This window comes from Leptodactylus fuscus, chromosome 3 (genome assembly GCF_031893055.1).
Source record: "Leptodactylus fuscus isolate aLepFus1 chromosome 3, aLepFus1.hap2, whole genome shotgun sequence".
Taxonomy (NCBI): Eukaryota; Metazoa; Chordata; class Amphibia; order Anura; family Leptodactylidae; genus Leptodactylus; species Leptodactylus fuscus.
Genome location: NC_134267.1, coordinates 207,520,344 through 207,542,735, shown reverse-complemented (window position 1 = coordinate 207,542,735; position 22,392 = coordinate 207,520,344). Strand labels below are relative to the sequence as shown.

Sequence of the window (22,392 nt, the reverse complement as noted above, 5' to 3'; positions counted from 1 at the left end):
CGATCGATTGTTATAATTGCAAAGGTATCTGTGAACACTAGACCAACATCAGCTGAAACCACCGATACCATCTGATGTGTATAGGGGAGTCCGATTCCCACCTCTTGCTCAGTGGCTGATATCAGGGAAAAGAAGAATCCAGGCACGATCCTTAGGCTAGGTTCACATGGTGGGGAATGAAGGGGTATTCCTCTTCATTTTTCTCTGCTGTATTTGGCAGCTGGATTGGCCAAGACATCCGCATTCTTAAGACGTAGAATCTGCTGGGATCAACGTCTTGCTCCAATCTCAGCCTCCCATTGCAAATAAGGCAGATTCCTCTGTGTGAACGTGACCTAATATACTTACCTTGCCTGATCCGTTTGTTCTCACGAGAAATAGACTTCTTCCAGAGGAATTTGGAAGCAGCTCATTCCTGGGTCTTTATTGACAATGCACGCACATGTCAAGGTACTACACATATGAAACATGCATTAGGTGCTAGAAATCCCTGTATATAATTGTAGTCACCACTGGATCGCCCATGGGTGTTAGTGTAAACTCTTACATTGAGTCCCCCCTGTGAAGAACAGGTGAACATGAGGATTTCCAGCAGCAAGATACAAGCCCTTGAGATCAGTTCCTGGCAGGAGGACCCACAACAAGTGCTTCTTCAATCAGCCCAAGTCTTGGTGTACACTTCAGGGGAAAATATGGCCAAAATCTCTGTTGTATTCGAGTCCTAGAAGTGTACCTGCATTATGACATCCAATGAGACTTTATAGGTGACCACTTTTACTTCAGTGTATACCTTCATGGTTCTGGGGAACCTTCAGTCTTCAGTACACTTTTGCTGACCCAGTAGCCTTGTGGGAAATAACCTCTGACCTCGATCCCGCCGTGAAAGATTGGGATTGGAATTCCAATCGTGAAATTTACTCAATCGCCGATCAGAATCCGAACATTTCCGATCCCGATCACTCAATCTTACCTCTTACTCTAAAAGATTATTGGACAATGGGGTTTCTAATGAATAAAGACGTTTAATTTGGTAACTGTTCACACATTTCATGTAAACTTCTATATTTAAAAAACATGTCGTGCATTTCCTCCGTACTCCTTGCACTATAGCCTTGGTAGCGGTGCATTTTATTAGCAGAACTCCTACCGTATAACAAGGAGGCGTGTGTTGGGGGAGGGGTGTCAGACTGGGGATGTTTTGCAGAAATGTTTGTTAATTAAACCAAAAAAAGAAAACCCACTACAAAGGGAAATGTGAAATTGGAAGTAACTCTCTGGAGAGCTGAGAAAATCCTGCATCCTGTGATTATGTTTTTCTATGCGAAATCTTTAATTGTAGGAATAACATCAGTAATGTGGAGTATGTTTCTTTTTATATTGGTGCCAAGTTCCGTATATTTACATGAAGTAGCAATTAAAATGGGGTTAATCAGTTTTTAATAGAACGATTCTCGCTGCAGGCGAAGTTTTCTTAGCAAAACCCGAATATGTTGCGATTGGAATGGGTGAGGCTGGTGTATGGGGAATACGGAGCAGTAATGATGGTGGCATAGATTACCCACTCATGGCGTGTATAGAGTTTGATCAACTTAAGGTCCCATCTTATAACATCCTACAATGTTTACTTTTTCGTCATCTTTGCAGTTTTTGTAGTAAATTTAAGAAAGGCTATTCGTCTCCTACCTTTCGTCATTTTCTCCCTGCCGCCATTCGCCTACAATCCTGGTTCTTGTCGGTAAGCTAATAAGCTCTCTTGCAGCACTGGGGGCGTCCCCAAAGCTGCAAGAGAACTCTCTCCAGCGCGGCCTCCTCTTCTTCAGTAGCGTCACCTTCAGCCTCTTCTTCCAGTGGTGGCTTGTAACTTCTAAGGCCTTGGGCCTTGGGCAGAGCAGACTGCACATGCCCACAGGCAACGAGAAAATGGCCGCTTGCACAGTATTGGAAGCGACCATTTTCTCGTGGCCTGTGGGCATGCTCTGCCTAAGGCCTGAGGCCTTAGAAGTTACAAGCCACTGCTGGAAGAAGAGGCTGAAGAGGAGGCAGCGCTGGAGAGAGTTCTCTCGCAGCATTGGGGATGCCCCCAGTGCTGCGAGAGAGCTCATTAGCATACCGACAAGAACCGGGATTGTAGGCGAACGGCGGCGTGGAGAAGACAACGAGACTAATAGCCTTTCTTAAGGCTGTTCCGACGTGGTACTTAGAAAAAATAATGTCTGAGTGACAGGATCCCTTTAAGAGATGCTCTGGATGTAACTGGAGAACCAGATAACCTATTACTCAACAGCAGAAGATAAGTATACATTCACATCGGCTCCCTTCAGTTAAAAAGGATGGGTATCCAATGGACCCCATTATAGTCAATGGGGTCCCTTGGGCTCCACTTGTATCCATTATAGAACATTTTGGATTTCCATTCTTTTGGTCCTCTGATGGGTCAGAAGGACTGAAATCCCAATGCAGTTGTGAACCTAACATAAATACAGCAAACTATGTACAACATTATAAATATGCTGGTGGCCGGTCCAAACCTTGGAAAGGACAAGGAAAAATGCTAGTAGGGTTAGGCCATATTCAGACAACCCCAGGTATAAACTGCTGTGAAAAATGGACAAAATTGTCTATTTTTCGCTACCGTTTTGCAACTGTCTGGGACACGTTTTCATAGATCCACCATAGAGTTGAGTTTCTTATGGAAACTGGTAAAAATAGGAGATGTCCTATACAAATATTTTCACAATTTCACTCCAGTGTAGACTTTGGCGTAACCTGTCAGGACGGTGGTGTAAGGGTACACACAGAGTTTTTTGAGGTGGAATCTGCCTTATATTGGAAACCATAAATTCTAGATCATCCAATGACTGACACCAATAGAGCCGTCTGACTTACAATGGGTTCTGTCAGGTAGTGCCTAGGGGCCCATCTATTTGATGGGAAAAATAGTGCGGCTTGTATTCCCATCAGGTATCTCAGAATCTGTGACAAAGTATCCGGACAGATCCAAAGTCTAAACGACGGATGAAATGTTTTTTGTTTTTTTTTTTATTGCTTTGTGTTTCTTGTATTACTGGTTTACTTTTCTTGTTACATTTGCTTTAGTAACTATTTTGATTTTTTTTGTAGGCCCGAGCTCTCACGGCACAGACAGCAGAAACAGATGCCATCCGATTTCTGGTTGGAACGCAATCTCTCCGATATGATAACCAGGTAAGTTACCTAGATTCCTTTTAGTGTAGAATTTTTACATTGATAATTTATCTACTTGTGCTACAGGATTCAGTTGCGATGGTCGTAGACGCTATATTGGATGGTTTTTATTCTTATATTTGGTTGTGTGATATGTATTGGTCGGGTTCTTTTGCAGGATACTCAAGATTGCCCAAAAACTCCGTAATTTGGTTCCTCAGTTCAAAGCTATAAATAGAGGTTGGCCTATCTTTAGAACAGGTATTCAGTGTGAAATTGGGCGGGGGGCATGTCTGTGGCTTACAGACAGCATTCTACAGGAAGTCAGCAGACCTTTTATCACAAAACATACGGGTAGCAAATGGAAAAACAGAAACATGGGCAGCAGACAAGTACATCTCAGCTTCAGTGTGCATGCGTACAGCACTGATTTCACTGAGGGACAGTGCATGCGCCAGGAGCACCAGTGATGAGTGCAATATTATAAAGGGTTTTTTTTTGTTTTTGTTTTAAAAGCAGTCATGGATAGCTTTACAATAGATACAGTCCTATGAAAAAGTTTGGGCACCCCTATTAATCTTAATCATTTTTAGTTCTAAATATTTTGGTATTTGCAACAGCCATTTCAGTTTGATATATCTAATAACTGATGGACACCGTAATATTTCAGGATTGAAATGAGGTTTATTGTACTAACAGAAAATGCGCAATATGCATTAAACCAAAATTTGACCGGTGCAAAAGTATGGGCACCTCAACAGAAAAGTGACATTAATATTTAGTAGATCCTCCTTTTGCAAAGATAACAGCCTCTAGTCGCTTCCTGTAGCTTTTAATCAGTTCCTGGATCCTGGATAAAGGTATTTTGGACAAACAATTCAAGTTCAGTTAAGTTAGATGGTCGCCGAGCATGGACAGCCCGCTTCAAATCATCCCACAGATGTTCAATGATATTCAGGTCTGGGGACTGGGATGGCCATTCCAGAACATTGTAATTGTTCCTCTGCATGAATGCCTGAGGATTTGGAGCGGTGTTTTGGATCATTGTCTTGCTGAAATATCCATCCCCGGCGTAACTTCAACTTCGTCACTGATTCTTGAACATTATTCTCAAGAATCTGCTGATACTGAGTGGAATCCATGCGACTCTCAACTTTAACAAGATTCCCGATGCCGGCATTGGCCACACAGCCCCAAAGCATGATGGAACCTCCACCAAATTTTACAGTGGGTAGCATGTGTTTTTCTTGGAATGCTGTTTCTTTTTGGACGCCATGCATAACGCCTTTTTTTATAACCAAACAACTCAATTTTTGTTTCCAAAATGAAGCTGCCTTGTCCAAATGTGCTTTTTCATACCTCAGGCAACTCTATTTGTGGCGTACGTGCAGAAACGGCTTCTTTCTCATCACTCTCCCATACAGCTTCTATTTGTGCAAAGTGCGCTGTATAGTTGACCGATGCACAGTGACACCATCTGCAGCAAGATGATGCTGCAGCTCTTTGGAGGTGGTCTGTGGATTGTCCTTGACTGTTCTCACCATTCTTCTTCTCTGCCTTTCTGATATTTTTCTTGGCCTGCCACTTCTGGGCTTAACAAGAACTGTCCCTGTGGTCTTCCATTTCCTTACTATGTTCCTCACAGTGGAAACTGACAGGTTAAATCTCTGAGACAACTTTTTGTATCCTTCCCCTGAACAACTATGTTGAACAATCTTTGTTTTCAGATCATTTGAGAGTTGTTTTGAGTAGCCCATGATGCCACTCTTCAGAGGAGATTCAAATAGGAGATCAACTTGCAATTGGCCACCTTAAATACCTTTTCTTATGATTGGATACATCTGGCTATGAAGTTCAAAGCTCACTGAGGTTACAAAACCAATTTTGTGCTTCAGTAAGTCAGTAAAAAGTAGTTAGGGGAATTCAAATCAATAAAATGATAAGGGTGCCCATACTTTTGCACCGGTCAAATTTTGGTTTAATGCATATTGCACATTTTCTGTTAGTACAATAAACCTCATTTCAATCCTGAAATATTACTGTGTCAATCAGTTATTAGATATATCAAACTGAAATGGCTGTTGCAAACACCAAAATATTTAGAACAAAAAATTATTAAGATTAATAGGGGTGCCCAAACTTTTTCATAGGACTGTATATTTGAGAAATAAATCCTCAGTCCTTAAAGAGGACCTTTCATGGATTTGGGCACATGCGGTGTTATATACCGCTGAAAAGCCGACAGTGCGCTGAATTCAGTGCACTGTCAGTTTTTCGATCTGTGTCCCGGGTGAAGAGCTATCAGTACTGGTACCGTAGCTCTTCACAGTCACAAGGACATTTCTGACACTCTGTCAGGAACGTCCTTCTGCACAGCAGCGCCTATAGCGCTATACAGTGTGAGCTGGGAGGAACGCCCCCTCCCTCCCTGATAATACTCGTCTATGGATGAGTACTGTGAGCAGAGGGAGATAGGCGTTCCTCCCCGCTCACACTGTACAGTGCTATAGGCGCTGCTGTGCAGAAGGACGTTCCTGACAGAGTGACAGAAATGTCCTTCTGGCTGTGAAGAGCTACGGTACCGGGACTGATCGGGAATATCTAGTGGTGTATAACACCACATGTGCCCAAATCCATTCCTCTTTAAAAAAAACCTGTGTTTGGTTTAGTGTCCCAAATCATGTCCCTTCAAAAAGATTCTTTCACCACATCCACCAATTCCAGTTCTTAACATCTGACTCCAGCACAGTTGAAAGTTTCTCTCTAGCCCCCACCATTCCTGAGCAACAAGCACAGTTGGTTTTGGTGCCTGATCTGTTAATGTAATGTCAGGTGGGCAGTGTTATGCAGGGGGCCTGATTCAGATCTCCAATCAGAGTCAGCCAGTGTCAGAGCTCAGAATCGCACCTCTTTTAACCGCATTGATTGCTCATGAATGGTAGGGGCTAGAGGAAAAATTTCCAACTGTGCCAGAATCAATGGAACAGCACCTAGTAATTGATTGTATAGATCGGTAGTTGGATGTGGTGAAAGGTCCTCTTTAAGCCAGCTGTACACTATAGGCATCTACCTTACCCAACTTACCCATACACATGTCGGCTCAGTGTGATCGGGCAGTGCATATGTATTAAACAAAGAGAAAATTAATTCTGAGCTCTGTGCACAGATCTTTATTACTGTAAAACAAAAGGATAGGACAGTTGCAGTCTAAATGTCTGTTCTTTATTCCCAACAACTACTCTTAGCTGAATCCTTAGAAGATGGTATGCCTTCAGATTTCTTTAAAAACCAGGTATTGATCTATAAGGCCCTACCTTCCAATAGATAGCGCTAGGAGAAAGTTCCTCATTTTCTCCAATGAGATCTTATTTGCATATTCCTTACCCAGTATTCTTAGCAGGGCATGTCAGTCTAATAAATCCCTGTACCAATCTCTATCCGATAAGGCATGGTACCCACTTCTTACCAGCTTTAGTTGTACCAAGTAAATACTAGTGACCACAGATCATTTCTATGACATATATAGAGTGGTGACAAGTACATCAAAAAGCCATTGTTATTGGGGCCAAAGACATTGGAAAACTCTTTACTCCAAAGATTTATCCGAATTTGCTTTACGCTATGCAAGAGATGAGTTTTCGTTGCACCGTCATTTCCAATATTATGCACGGAATTAAAGGGACTCTATCATTGGGAAAAGTCAGTTTTAGCTAAGCACATACTTGCATAGCCTTTAGAAAGGCTATTCCACACATACCTTTTGTGTGTAAATCGCCTCAGTAGTTTTTGAATGAGGACGTTTTTATTCATATGCTAATTAGCGTTCTCTGTGCACCCCGGTCATCAGCACAGCAGCCTCTCTGCTCTCATACACATAGAGAATAGCAGAGGGTGCACATAGATACTTATTCAAAAACTACTGAGGCAATTTACATACAAAGGTAGGTGTGAAATGGCCTTTCTAAAGACTGTGCAAGGGTGTGCTTATCTAAAAATGACTTTTCCCAATGATAGAGCCCCTTTAATTTCTCAGGAAATGAAGATGTTATATTTACCATTTCACTTTTTATTTCTCATCATTAGGTAATTTGTTGAGTTTTTTTCTTTCTTCTGGTTTTAATTGTATTTTTTTTTTTTTTTCAAGAAGTTATTTTTCTTATGCATTTTCATCACTTTCCCAGTTGGGGCAAATTAATGAATTCTGTTTCTGCGTTCATCTGTTTTGTTTTTTGTGCTTTGTGTTTTTTTCTGATGGGGGAGTCTCATAAATTTATGCTTCCATATGTCTAGATCCACGTTATAGACTTTGACGATGAGAATAATATCATCAATAAGAATGTGCTACTGCACCATGCGGGGGAAATCTGGCAAATCTGCGCTAGCCCAGCAGACAAAAATGTGCTCGCAACCTGCTACAACAAGAGTAAGTCTATCTAATTTGCATTGTAATGAAACTGCAGATGATGAATAGTATTAATTTGGATTATTTCTAAAATGTATACATGAGCAAATCGAGATAAAAAGATGGCCTGTTTTTAGGAAAAAAAAATTTAGTAAAAAAATAGCACAGTATGCAAGTGTGGATATATACTGTAGGAGTTTGGACCTTTCAGGAAAATTTTTCGGAGGGCCGTGAAGATGGTGATAACTGGAAGTTCGGCCAATGAGTAGAGAAGTTAGTTTATAAGGCTGGTCTTACACAGCCGTAATGTAAGTCCACAAATGGTCCACAATTGAGGGTTTTCAATTGCGGACACATTATATTCAATGTGGCCTCTTATACCACCGGATATTTTATTTTTAGGACATGTCCATAATGGCCATGAATTGTGACACTGCACGGACTGCATAGAACTCTATGGGCAAGTGCGGCAGGACACGGACGTCTGCGGAGTCTATGTTGCCAATCACCAACTAGTGTTGCTGATCAGCAATTTGCGGACCGTACATTCAATAAAAAAATCTGTAATATAATTTAGAGAAAAATACTTATTTCTCCACTTATTGTATCTGACTGTTGTGCTCCTCCTTTCCCTCCCTGCTAAACTGACTTTTACTCTGAAATCTCTACTGAAGATGGGGAGAAGATCAGAGGTATCATGTTACAGCTCATCATAGAAGTCTATAGAGAGGGAAGCAGGGAGGAGTGAGAAGAGAAACAAATGCACAGACGAGACTGTGTGCTTTTCTGAATTTCCCCATGGTGGGACTATTAAAGGACTATTTTATTCACATCAATACAGCTCGATTCTTCTCTATAACATTCTGTATGACCGTGCTTGTGGGTGTGAGACTTATAGAGCGGATTCTTTTCTTCTTTCTGTGTGTAGTATATGAAGTACATCCTAGAAATTAGACTCCATCCAACAGCTCAGGGAGAACTGACAATTGTAGATAGAGCCTTCATGGTAAAACTATGCAGACTATAAGCTGTATAAAAGCTAGAAATAATGTTATTCCGGACATACTTGCGCTGTGCAATTAGTTTATGAATACTATGTTTTATCTAGGTATGCTTTAGATACTTACAATTTTATTACACAATTACATACATTGCTTTGCATAATTGCAAATAACATACAGACATTTGGATTCCCACTGACTGATGACATTGAAACTAAAGAAATTTGATGATCTATAGACAAAACAAAGTATGTTTATGCGCAAAGTTCATTATTTTTATTCTATTTTATATGCTGTATTGACAGATTTTTGAAGTTACGTAGAAATATTTCTAAGGCCCGGTTCACGTCTGCATTCGGGCCATTCCATTCCCCTAGCTACATGAAATTTTTTGTGTGGAAACTGAGCAGAAACCATATGAACCCCATTATTTTCTATGGGGTCCACGGGTTTCCTTAGGTAACAGCTTTTTTTTATGCGGATACTTTTCCATTCGTGGGGTTCCCCAATGGACTTCCTGAATGAAAACCAGAATGCAGATGTGAACCGGGCTTCAGATGATTGTATTTTACTGCTGGATGTCCTGAAGTCCACTGGGTCCTAAGGGGAGTGTGTCAGTAGAACCCAGTTCCACGGATATAGATTTGGGCCACTTGACTCAGTCAGTCTATTGGATCAATAACGCCGTTGCCGCTTTCTTTTTTGGAGTAATGGCAGCGCCTTCATTGCTCCAAAGTGTTCATTCGTATATTGACAAAAACAATCATATCTCGATTCATAAGAGAGAAACCCTATTTGATTCAGGTCACCCTAACTTACCTATCTGCAGGACTGGTATGCTAGGTTCTGCTGACAGATTCCTTTTATAGGGGTAATCTGACCAGTAAAAATTAAAAGGATTGTCCAATCAGAAATGTGACTGCTCAGCCAACCACTGAGGCCCCAATAAGGTGAGTGTTCCCCCTTTTTTTTTTTTTTTAAATAAAAAAAATTGAATGCATTGTGAGCCTATAAAAAAACAAAGCAAAAAAAAAAAAAAACCCTGGTCATAAAATTTAAAATTGGCCTTACATGTAAGATATAAATGGTCTAAAACTTCCTATATTGATAGTTTTGGCTAACCTTTAAAAATTTAAAACTAAATTTTTTTTTTAAAAAAAAATATGCAAATAGCAATTTACACAGATGCAGTGTTCTACCATGTTGGAATTTTTTTTCTTATTGATGACTGAACTAGACATGTATGGTATGATCAGGTAATTATGGACGATTATTCGCCACTTTCTGCAAATATACTCCACTTTTTATTTCTATCTATGTGTCGTTGATCTAGGTGAATAGTATGGCCCATCCTTATCCTTGTGTATATGTAACCTGACAGACATGTCTGGTCTGTAATGAGGTCAATTTGACCAAATTCCACAGACCGTGATCAACCCTCCCCCCCCCCCCCAAAAAAAAAAAAAAAAAAAAGCAACCCAAACCTTCATCTCTGGATTCACAAGATTAGACATTATTTTTTTTTTTCGGCGGCAATTTTTTCTTCTTTTTTTTGTATTGCTTTTCTTTAATATGCCGGCACAATTTGCAATATATAAAATTCTCTTTGAGCTTTTAATGGGTTTGTATCCATTCCTTTCCAATAAGGTTATGCGAGCGCCTAGAATACCCACTGCATAATGACGAAGAAGCTCTTGGTGTAGACAAGGAGCGAGATGGCCCCAGCGAGTGCGGGAGAAGTTTTGTGACAGATGAGGTCAATTTTGCCAACAGCCTGAAAGAATATTTCACCTCAGTATTCATGAGGCAGGCTGGATTTAATATCCCACTGACTAGGATAAATTATTCAGTTGAGGAAGGTGAAATGCCAAAAGGACTGTAGATCATTCCAGAACCGAGTATTTAGGAAATTAAACAATGAGAATCAGACGACGCCTCAAACCAGGAGAAACAAAAAAAAATAGTGCTTATTTCATAGCTGTGAAGATGGGGGTTTACCAGGTAACTCATTATTCACAACATGTAGTAAAGCAATCCTTCCTTGGCAAATTGTCTTGTCTTCATTTATTTTTTATGTTTCTTTGATGCGATATTATTTCAGATTTTAAATATTTCATCCATTTTTGTTAACATTTGTGTGGATTTATTATACATATTATATAGTTGAATAGCAATAACCAATAAAGACTGCTTATTGGGGTTTCTGGGATTTTAACGCTGAAGAACTAATCTTGGGATAGGCCATGGATATTCTATCAGTTAGGGTTCGCCTTGTGGCACTGATCATCTGTTCTAAAGATGCCACATCATTCAGGCAAGTACTGCGGCGTCTTCAGTGGCCATGACTGTTACTACACATACACAGCATTATTATTATTTATTAGAATTTTTCTTACTTACACAGCGCCATCATATCATGCAGCCCTTTATAGATACCCCATATAGGGCTCACAATCTAATTTCCTATCAGTATGTCTTTGGAGTGTTGGGTTCTCTAAGAAGCCCTTGAGCTTTTACTTACTTTGGAGCTTTTATGCAGCAGACCAGTGAGTTTCGGGCTGGTTCCGAACTCAGATCGTGTGATTGGAATCGGCACCCAGCCCTCCAGGTTGTTCCAAGCTCTCCTTTTTTCACAAATAGGTACCTGTGCTGTGGGGCGGGGGGCTTGCAGTATTTAATAAAGCAAATCCCCCCTGGCACAAGTAACTAGTGGTAAAAATGTGAGAAGAGGGAGGAGCAACCGATGCTGTTTTTTGGTATCAATCATGTGAACAAACCCCGAACCCCTAGGTGCTGTGTCTAAAATTAATTGGGAGAAATGGGTAAAAAAAAAAAAAAAAAAAAAAGGCTCCCTGGATAATCCCTTTAAATTTCCATACATCTCTGACGTTATCTCCCAATACCTCCCACCTGTAACCTTCCATCTTCACAAGACCTCCTCCTTCATACTGCTTTTATCCACTCCTCACACAACCGTCTATAAGATTACTTCAGCACATTCCCCCATATTCTAGAACTTGATACGGTGATATATAAGACTGACTACAACAGGGGTGGGGAACCTTGGCTCTCCAGCTGTTGCAAAACTACAACTGGGAGTTGTAGTTTCACAGCAGCTGGAGAGCCGAAGGTTCCCTACCCCTGATCTACAATCACAATCCTCAAGACCAACCTGAAAACCGAACTCTTCAGGAAAGCCTACATGCTTCACTAACTCTGCTGCCAACACACCACCATCTTCTACCCTCACCTACTGTCTCCTTCCCTTTATAGATTGTTAGCCCTCTCTCCCATTGTACCAGTTTTGACGAAGTTTGATTTATTTTTGTATTATGTATCTATGTATGTATTGTATTATTTATGTAAACCCTATTCCTATGTACAGCGACATGAAATTAATGGTTTTCCAGAAATATATAATAATAATGAATTAACATTATGTATTAGTTGCATCAGATTTTTTTTTTACTTTTTTTTTCTTTGTTTTTTTTCATGTTGTTTTCCTTTTGAGGCTACCACTCAGGCTACCTTTCAAAAAAAGATGGTCAGTATGAAAATCTGTTCTGATTAAGGGGTTATCTGCAAAACGTTATTTGGATCTGCCAATGATGATGTGTTTTAGTGGGACGTGACCCCTGTGGCCTTGGCAGCCCTGTGTCATGTTACTGACATCACAGGCCTAGCCCAAAGCTATAGCATATAATACCAACAAAACATACATGTGACGCATCTGTGGTGCACTGCCCTTGCTTGCACCAAAGATGTGCCACGTCATTCCTTTTGCCACAACGTGGCACATTTTACAAAATTGGGTGGAGTGAAGCAGAGACCAAGACCCATGGCATCGTTGCCTTGGCCCAAGAAATTTACTATATCAGACTGGAGTAGACTTCATTTTGTGAGCATGGGGGTACGCCTTAATTATTAAGAGGGAAGAGCTTTTTAATAATTCAGGGGCAATTGGTGCCATCTGGGCAATGTAATAAATTAATTAATATTCCCCCCCCCCCATTGTCTCTTCTACAGTTGATATATTAAAAAGCATCAAACCTTAAATTCTAGACTACACACTGCGTCCAATATTCTCAGATTGATGGGAATAGAAAGAACAACATAAGATTGGATTGCTCCCCTAAACAAGAGGCCAAGAACAGACCTTCAATTGTATGTGACACACATTAGTACTGTACGACCTGTAGAATAGATTCCCATTTAATTCCAAATATAGCCCGGCAACCCCTATCTTTAGAAATTGTAGGCCTTCAGAGATGTATCTTTAGCCCGTGGCTTAATAAAGGGCTGTCACAAATTTGAGATTTTACAGATAGGTTAGATGTCCGATCATTGCACTTCTTAAATTAGTACATGCTCGCCCTGACAGCAAAATCTTTTGTTAAGCTCAAATACAGTAGCTTTTGCAAGGTTTGCGGGATGATGGCAATGATCTAATGACGGACTCCTTGCAAGGTAGACCTTCAACCATCTATTTGTCTTCATACTGTAGATTTTAATGTCCGTTACACTATGTGCTGGCTCCAACAATAACGGTCAAACACTCCCATGCCTTGGTAGGAAAGAGTTCTATCACTTCATTTGGCATTTGGTACAGTCATAAGTAAAGGAAAGTCCATCATCTTTGAAATCTATTGGATTAGGCAATGATTCTCAACCTTTTTAATCGAAGTACCCCCTGGTGAGAAAATGTCCCAACCGAGTATCCTCCAAGTAGTGATCACTTATATATGGTAGTAAAATAAGGCTTCATTCAAATCGGAAATTTTGTGGGTTTGCCACGCACAAACTACCAATATACTCAGGGTATAATAACAGGAGGCCCAGCAGATATGAGTGACACTGTTTGTTTATTATAGGTTTTTTTGTGTCTGAATAATTTGGTGTTGTTTTTTTAATCATCCATCCACCTACTCAAAAGATATACCCCCTGATAGGTTATATATAAATTAGCTCTTATTCGCTAAGTGGGTGGTAACTTTAAATCATAGCTGATTTACATATAAATTTCTTGGGGACCATATCTTATGAACGGGGGGGCCAGATTTAAGTAATGAAACACAAATTGAACAGATGCAATCAAATGAGCTAAGGCCCCATGCACGTTTCCAATTTTGTTAACAGGAGGCACTCTGATCACACTTGGATGACATCTGAATGCCTTATGTTTTTCAGGGTCAGGGGATAATCGTACACATTAGGGAGAGTGTGTGCTTACATAGACAGTACGGAGACTTACAAGTCATTCCTGCTCCGCTAGGGATTCTGGGTAAAAAAATATGCAAATCTATTCTCCAGGATGTAATTAGGAGAACAGTGCACTCTGTACACCGCCCTCTAGAGGGCAGCATCCTTAACATCATGTATGACTCAGTTAAAAAGTCTAATATCATGATGCGGATTTAATTGCCAAATTAGTATTTCTATTCCAAAAGGAACAGATTCCCAGCTATGGACAGCGCTGTTTCGGCCTATTGGGCCTCCTCAGCATAGCGCAGGGATACTGATTTGGCAGAGTGAGAGACTATAGACCAGGGTCAGGAGGGAGAGTGTGTGTCTACATAGGCAGTACGGAGATTTACAAGTCATTCCTGCTCCGCTAGGGATTCTAGGTAAAAAATATGCAAATCTATTCTCCAGGATGTAATTAGGAGAACAGTGTACTCTGTACGCCGCCCTCTAGAGGGCAGCATCCTTAACATCATGCATGACTCAGTTAAAAAGTCATTCCTATTTAGTGTTCCATCTTGGACCTGCTCTATTGTATCTGAACGGAGCATTGGAGCCCTGCTCGAATGACACACTATGTGCACATGTGTCCTAACTTATTAAGTACTTGGTGAGAGGTCCCCTATAACATGCTAACAGAGTCTTCGACATTGCTCTTGGATTTTTTGCAATCTCTGAACATTGTGCAGTCTGACCATGAGGGAATTTTCTGTGAAGATTGTCATCTGTCTTGAGTGTTTTACACTCGTGAATAATCTTTCTCATTGTACAATGATGGACTTCAAATTTTTTAAAAATGGCCTTATACTGTTGGATTTAAATGTTAAAGATCCTCAACATTTCTTCTCTAAGATCATTGCTGATGTGATTCCTCCTTGGCAATATGTTAACATATGCCTGAATGCTCCAGACCAGCAAACTGCCCAAAAAATCCCTTCTGCTTTTATAAAGGTGTTTACATGTACAGTAAAGAGCAGTATACCCCTCTCCCCTATCCATTATTCATACTACTGGTTTCTTTGTGTAATTTTGACAGGAATAACTGTAGAATAGTAAACAAATAGCTGAGAAAGCCCAAGTGACCATAATATGGGGGATCCAGGAATACCAGACTGCAACTACACGCAGACAAGCAGATAAAACACAAGAAAAAAAAAATCTATGAGCACAATCAGGAAAGCTGCTCGCTTTCTTTGAATAATATCCCATCTGTTACTACACAAGCATCCAGACATAGATACAAGTGCAAGAAGACCTTTCATACATTGTAAACTTAGATTTGCAGAATATTCAGTCCTTTGCACAGAGCAAGCGGTTGGCATATGTGTATGTGAAGGCAGTGAGGAGAATCAGCCCCTCTCATTGGCATTCACTGTGTAAATTCATAAAAGAACCTCCCCTTCCTCTCACTGTGAAGCCCTCTTGTCTACATAATGCCTCTATGGATGGACCTTGGCTCTCTTTAGACAGGTTTTTCAGGCAGAAAGCAGTCACATTTTTAATTGGTGTGCATTAAATTTTGAACCAGAATCACACGCTCTATTAAATGACACTAAGTTGTCTTAAAAGTTAGCGGCCGTTTAAATGCAGCACATAGGACTTTGAGTTTGACATGTTACTCTGGTGAAGTTCAAGTAATATATGGAATAGTCACAAAATGTGATATTAAAAATATTCATTTTTTTACAGTCTGCTCAGCATATATCTGTCACAATTTAGTTGTATTTTAAAGTGTATGTTTCACATTCACTTTAATTGGGAAAAACTGTGACACAAGAAAGTGTAAAAACTGCAATGTAGGTGTCGTAGAAGAGGTTCTTACTATATTTAAAGGGTGTCTGTCAGCAGTTTTGAGCTCTCAAAGTTGCTGATAGCGCTAGATACAGTAAGTGACATGTAAAGAAATTTAAACATACCTTAGTGAATGGTCATACTAGTTGTATGACTGAGAAAAGAAAATGTGGGGGAATGTATTATCCCATCTGCGTCATATTTCTGCTATAGATGGGTGATAATGTGTCTCATCATTGGCAAAAGGCCTTTTCTTGCACCATAAAATTTGACACGTCCTCTGTTCGATTTCTCATTCATCACTTTCCAGGAATGTGGGCAGAGAACTGAGCGGGTCCGGGCAGGAACTCCTCAACCCAACATATTTGTTGTAAGTTTTCTGACGTGAGTTATAGAGGAATTCTACACTAGTTCCTGACTAGGGTCAGGGGAATCGTACACATCAGGGAGAGTGTGTGCCTACATGGGCAGTACGGAGACTGACGCTAGGTTCACACCTGCATTCGGCACTCCGTTCTGTGGTTTCCGTCTTCTGCCTGCAAGAAGACGGAAACCACAGACCGGGTCCAGCTGTGAGCGGTGGTGAGCGTTTTATGCTCTCCGCCGCGAAACCGGATTTTTGAATCCGGACACAGAGTACTGCATGTCTGACTCTGTGTCCGGATGAAAAAAAACGGTTTTGCGGCGGAGAGCATAAAACGCTCACCGCCGCTCACGGCCAGACAGCTTTCTCACCCATTCAAATGAATGGGTGAGAAACAGTCCTGCAGGTTTCCGTTTCCTGCCTCTGTTTTGTGCAGGAAACGGAAACCTGCATAACTGAGACCGGGCGCAGATGTGAACGAGCCCTTACAAGTCATTCCTGGAAATCTGTTCCTTTTGGAATAGAAATACTAATTTGTCAATTAAATCCGCATCATGACAGTAGACTTTTCAACTGAGTCATGCATGATGTTAAGGAAGCTGCCCTCTAGAGGGCGGCATACAGAGTGCACTATTCTCCTAATTACATCCTGAAGAATAGATTTGCATATTTTTTTTAATCCTAGTTCTCGACTGTCGTAGATTTCCATTTCGGCAAGAGGCTGGAGCCTCTTGATAAATCGGGTGTGCTTCACACTTGTTGGTCCCTTTAGGAAACGCCATCCTTAAAGAGGTTGTCCAGGAAAAAAATTTGATTTTTATAAATAGACTGGGTGCTGTCCATGGTGCTGTGGAATCCTCCCAGTGCAGTCTGGACCTGAAGCTCCGGTGTCTTCTTGAAGTGAAGCTCCTAAAGGCTGTGACGATCCCTCAACAGCCTCAGGAAGACACCCCGGGATGTCACAGGTAGTGATGTCATTTGTCCTTCGCTGAGACCGCTGATTGGCCTGATGGGACAGTGACTACAATGGACGGACAGGGCCGGACCGCACTGGAGCACCAGGTATGGTTTTTATTTATTTTATTTTTTTTATACCTCTCTCAGCCTATTTAACATTTTTGCCTGGACAACCCATTTAATAATTTTCAGCAATAATAATTAAAAAAGGCTTGTCATTTGGTCTTAAAAGCGCAATGACCTACATCTACCAGGTGCCCTCACCATGGGGATTTTGGTGTTTCGTTTATCCAAATCTGTTCAGCTATTCCAAAGATATAAGCCCTTTTATTACTGATACAGATTAGGTTATACTAGCCAAGTGGCATCAACACTAAAAGGGCTTATATCTTTGGAATAGCTGAACGGATTTGGATAAACAAAATACCAAAATGCTCAGGGTGACAACGCCTCCCAGTTAATGTCAATTGGCTTTTCAGACCTGGTGATAGGTGCTCCTTTAAGGGGTTATCAGGGACTATGATATTGAGCTCCACTTCCTCGTCTCAGGCACTGACATCATGCGCTTTGGTCACATGGCCATGGTGTACCTCGGTCCCATTCAGATATGCAATGTACAGCGCTGTTCTTAGTAAGTAGAGACCGCAGCGATAAATGTTATATTCCCGGTTAACCCCTTTTAATGTGTTATAGGCCAAGTTAAACTTTACTACATTATACTTTTTATTTATTTTTTAACTCTCCACCATTATTAATGTGTAAACGGACGCGACACTGTATTCAAGGTTACTTATGTTAGATATCTGTTTTTTTAGAGCCTTGTCCTCTGGTAAACAAGTACAGACCATGATATTACTTGTTATGTTACAGTAGCCTTGACTCGTCTTACCATTGTATAGCTATAACATATTTCCTGCATTCACTTGCGGATTGTTACTGTTTCTGCTTTTCCTTTCTGTATCATAAAAAGAAAAAAAATCAATACAAACAGAACAAAAAGACCGTCCTCAATTACTCTACCCACAGTCTACCGTACTGAAACATGCCCCCTGCCCCCAACAGTGACTTGAAATTCACTCTAGTTCTGCATGGGGAGCGCTATATTAAGGGATGGCTATCTAAGCAGTTTGATGCGTTCCCCAAATATCAACTTTATTTCCTATGTAGAACTTGCCTTTCTGCCTCTTTATTTTAACTGTCAGTGTATGGCAGTATTATCTTTTTATCCAGACACTATAGAGCAGCAGGAAACTATGCGGGATCTAGTATGATTCTATTCACTGACTGATCCCGTTACAGTGGGCTACTATCCAAAATCGGCGCAATGTGCATGAAGCCATGGAGTCTGAAATAAAAAGTGGAAGAGGAAAACATTTATCATATTGTAACACAGGAATGATTTAGATGGCAAAAACAAATTTCTCCGGCAACTCTCCGATGATAAAATATAACTTTTAATCAGAAAACATCATAAAATGACAAAAAATTTGATGTCGATCACAAAATAAAGAAAAAAAAAAAGAGTAAACTCCCTAAAAACCGCAGACGCGCTGAGGAAGGAACGATGGTTCCGCAACGCGTCTGCGGTTTTTAGGGGGTTTACATTTTATTTATTTTTTTTTTTCTTTATTTTGTGATCAACATCAAATTTTTTGTCATTCTATGAAGTTTTCTGATTAAAAGTTATATTTTATCATCAGAGAGTTGCCGGAGAAATTTGTTTTTGCCGTGGAGATATTACACTCAAGGAATAGAGTGTGTTGCCGTGCACCCCGAAGAATTTAACCATTGAAAAGCCGATGTCTGAAATCAACCTGTGGGTGAGCTGAACATTTTTGTACCTTTTTCAGGAATGATTTAGACCTGGCGGCGAATTCTAAAAAAAAAAAAATCCTTTAAAACCAAAAAAAGTCAGTAGGGTAAATTGACTGTTTCATCTCCACTGTCCTATACAGGCGAAGCAGTGTCACATTTTTAGCCAAAGCTGCTCCACTATGTCATTTTACCAAATCCTGTAACGCTTATAGAATTATTAAGGGCCCTTTTACGCCAGTGCACAAAATATTAAGACCATTGAGTCATGCTATTTACTGCACTCAGGATACGGCTACAGCGGCCAGACCACCCGATTTCGTTTGTGGTTGCCATCCAGTGCTGTCTAGTAATATAAGGATTGACCTGATGTATAGTGAACCAAGGTAAAGACTGGTGGCCACTCAGGCGTAGCCATGCCCCCAGCCCTGAACAGTTCATTCTTATGCAGAATAGAGATTGGTTTTCTCCTAAGTAGATTGTATTTAGGCACAGAAAGGTAGGTTCACTATTCCACTAACTGATCCAACTACAGAATTTAAAGGGTTTAGAATGGATTTTGGTGTTGGCAGATTCCTTTTAAGGCCAGGGCTAAATGGTGACGTGTCGCTCAAAAAAAGTTGCACAGACCTCTCACAACTAAAGCCGTTGTGTGACTTGGCAACAACTTTTTTAGAGCTGTGATTTGACTGCAAAAACACAGCCAAGTCACAGTCCCAAGTTTATGGTAAATAAAAAAACAAAAAGACACCTCATGTGACTTGCGACATGGAATCAATATCCAACAGGTTTGGATTTTTTTTCAACTGTTGCAGGATGTCATAAGTCACAACGTGACACCAGAGTTGCATGACAATTTTTTGTCAAGCATGTCCTGTCACTTCACTATTCAGCCTAAGTGGTGGCCCAGCCTGGAGAAATTCTTTAGAAGTAAGTAGAAGTAATACTAACCTCATGGATCCCGTACTGCTCTGGTTCTGATGATTCCTGGGCCCCTGCTGGTCACTATCAGGCTGGGTTGACATCTGCGTTGACGTCTCCATACCTAATCCGGTTTTGTGATCCATTGAAAAGATCATAAAAACTTTTTTTTTAATTTTGATTTTTTTTTAATTTTGATTTTTTTATGTAGATTGTGAGCCCCATATAGGGATCACAATGTACATTCTCTATCAGTATGTCTTTGTAGAATGGGAGGAAATCCACACAAACACGGGGAGAACATATAAACTCCTTGCAGATCTTGTCTCTGGCAGGATTTGAACCCAGGACTCCAGTGCTGCAAGGCTACAGTGCTAAACACTGAGCCACAGTGTTACCCCCAATCTCACTGAGTTTTTAACACCATCTGCCCATGTGCGTTTGGAACGTTACTGCAATGTATCTGCTTTTTTGGACGTAAACTAACTTTTTTTTTTTTTTTTAATGTAGATTGTGAACCCCACATAGAGCTCACAATGTACATTTTTCCCTATCAGTATGTCTTTGGAATATGGGATGGAAATCCATGCAAACACGGGGAGAACATACAAACTCCTTGCAGATGGTTTTTTGCCCTTGGTGGGTTTTGAACACCAGGACTCCAGCGCTACAAGGCTGCAGTGCTAACCACTGAGCCACCGTGTGGCCCCGTAAACTAACTTTCAGCACTTCTCCATCTAAAAAATAAGGAAACATGACAGGCAGCAATTAATCCATTTTTTTTTTTATAACATTGAGGTCTATTAAAGGTGGACACAAATGGACACCAACAGATGATAATCTGTGTCCATTTTGCAATTTATGTTTCCCTCCTTTGTTCTTCTGTGTGCATGCTCAGAATGAGGACTGATGACCAGTGGGAGGTATAAAAAAAACAAAAAAAATGATGCACGAAAACGATGTTTGTTTTTTTTTGCTTTTTTTTTGACAGATGTCCATTGAAGTATCCATCAAAAAAGACAGCTTATGGTATGCCCGTGTTAGTTTTTTTGACAAATCCATACACTGCCATCAGAGGTCCCTTAATAATTCTGGCACACCATGGGAAGCCCTATATGCCAGAAACGAAATACACGCCAGTCAGTTTTGTAGACTGATTTGCAACAGACAGATACTTGGTGCAGATGTAGAAATCGCACCAGCACGAAGTAAAGATCAGTAGGGATCCAGGAGTGTCACAACCAGAGTTGCCGGAAAGTCAGCGAGTTGAATAGGACAACTTTTATCATTTCATAACATGCTCAGCTCAGAATGTCTCCTGGCTGGACAACCCCTTTAATGATTTATCCTAAATTTAGTCTTGGGGGAAAAAAAACCTCTTTAGGGTCAGTTCACACGTGAAAACCGCCTAGCTTATTTGTGCGAGGTAAAAAACCTCAAGGAGTTTTTTTGATGCTGTATTTTGCATTCCACGCGGTTTTTGACGAGGTTTTTGACGCGGTTTTCGCTAGCGGTTTTCGCTAGGGTTTTTTTTTCTTATATGTGCTATAGAAACTGCAGGCGAAAACCGCGCGGTTTTTTGCAAAAAACCGCACGGTTTTGTGTGCAAAAAACCGCGCGGTTTTTTACCGCGCGGTTTTCGCCTCCCATTCACTTCTATGCAATTCTTCAGGCGTTTTCCGCCTGAAGAAAGCTCATGTCGCTTCTTCAGGCGGAAAACGCTAGGAGGAAAAAAAAAAGCTAGTGGTCTACATAGACCACCATGTTAAAGGAGAGGTTTTTGAAGCAAATTCCGCTGTCAAAAACCTCCCCTTTGCCCACGTGTGAACTAGCCCTTACTGTCTTGTTTCACTATCTCTAATACGTGTGTGTGTCTCGGCCTGAAAAATGTCTAGGAAAACTTGCCAAAGATGGGCTCAGTAACATTGTTCTGAGTTAAGAGGGGAAGATGGGACAGACCTTGACAGGGATCAAAATTCTGAAACATTCAGAAATGTACAAGTTAGAATTTCTGAAAAGGAGATCACGACTGACATATCCACTGGAGATCTTTGAACATATTGTCAAGCCGATAGACAAAGGAGAACCCGTGGATATAATTTAAGTGGATTTCTGAAAAGCATTTGATATAATGAGCTGCACAAAGGGCTCATCTACAAAGTCAATGGTTGGAATGGAGAAAATTTGGCTCGAGAACAAAGAATTTTTGAAACGGGAAAGGGGTACTAATGCAAAGTAAAGGGTTTTGTGCAGTTTTTATGTATTATTATTTTCACTTTTAAGATGCCTACCTACTGTGCCAAGGTATGTAGAGGTAACAAGCCATAGGCGCAGCTGTTAGCAATATGGATGATCTGGGGGGCTAAATTTAGCAAGTGTGACGGATACGTTGGGTTTTGAAGCCTCGTAATACCCACATTGTATGGCGCCCGTGTAATTTCATCCTCAAATCCAGCAGTATATAATTATATCGCGGAGAGAGAATTTTTTTCTCTAGAAAAACAATGTCAGGAATTCATCGAGACCTGTTCTCCAATTAATGGGAATCCAGATTGCCTGGATCATAGAGATGGCATCTCCTGGTGAGAAGCAGAAATTAATTATAGTAGGAGAGGAGAATATTTTAGTAAGACTAGGATTTCAAGGGCTGTCATTGGGGGCTAATATGTATCGGTCCTATGTTTTTCCCTTGTTACGGGTTGATTGAACATCATTCATTA

At 40.6% G+C, this 22,392-nt stretch overlaps 1 protein-coding gene across 1 annotated transcript in view; it reads left to right on the top strand.

Moving 5' to 3' along the window:
* Positions 1 to 22,392, top strand: part of EIPR1 (EARP complex and GARP complex interacting protein 1) — a 147,922-nt gene that overhangs the window by 24,654 nt on the left and 100,876 nt on the right. Inside the window, exons 2-3 of the mRNA XM_075269117.1 lie at positions 3,121 to 3,204; positions 7,474 to 7,606. Of these exons, the coding sequence (XP_075125218.1) occupies positions 3,121 to 3,204; positions 7,474 to 7,606 (217 nt within the window). The remainder of the gene's footprint in view (positions 1 to 3,120; positions 3,205 to 7,473; positions 7,607 to 22,392) is intronic.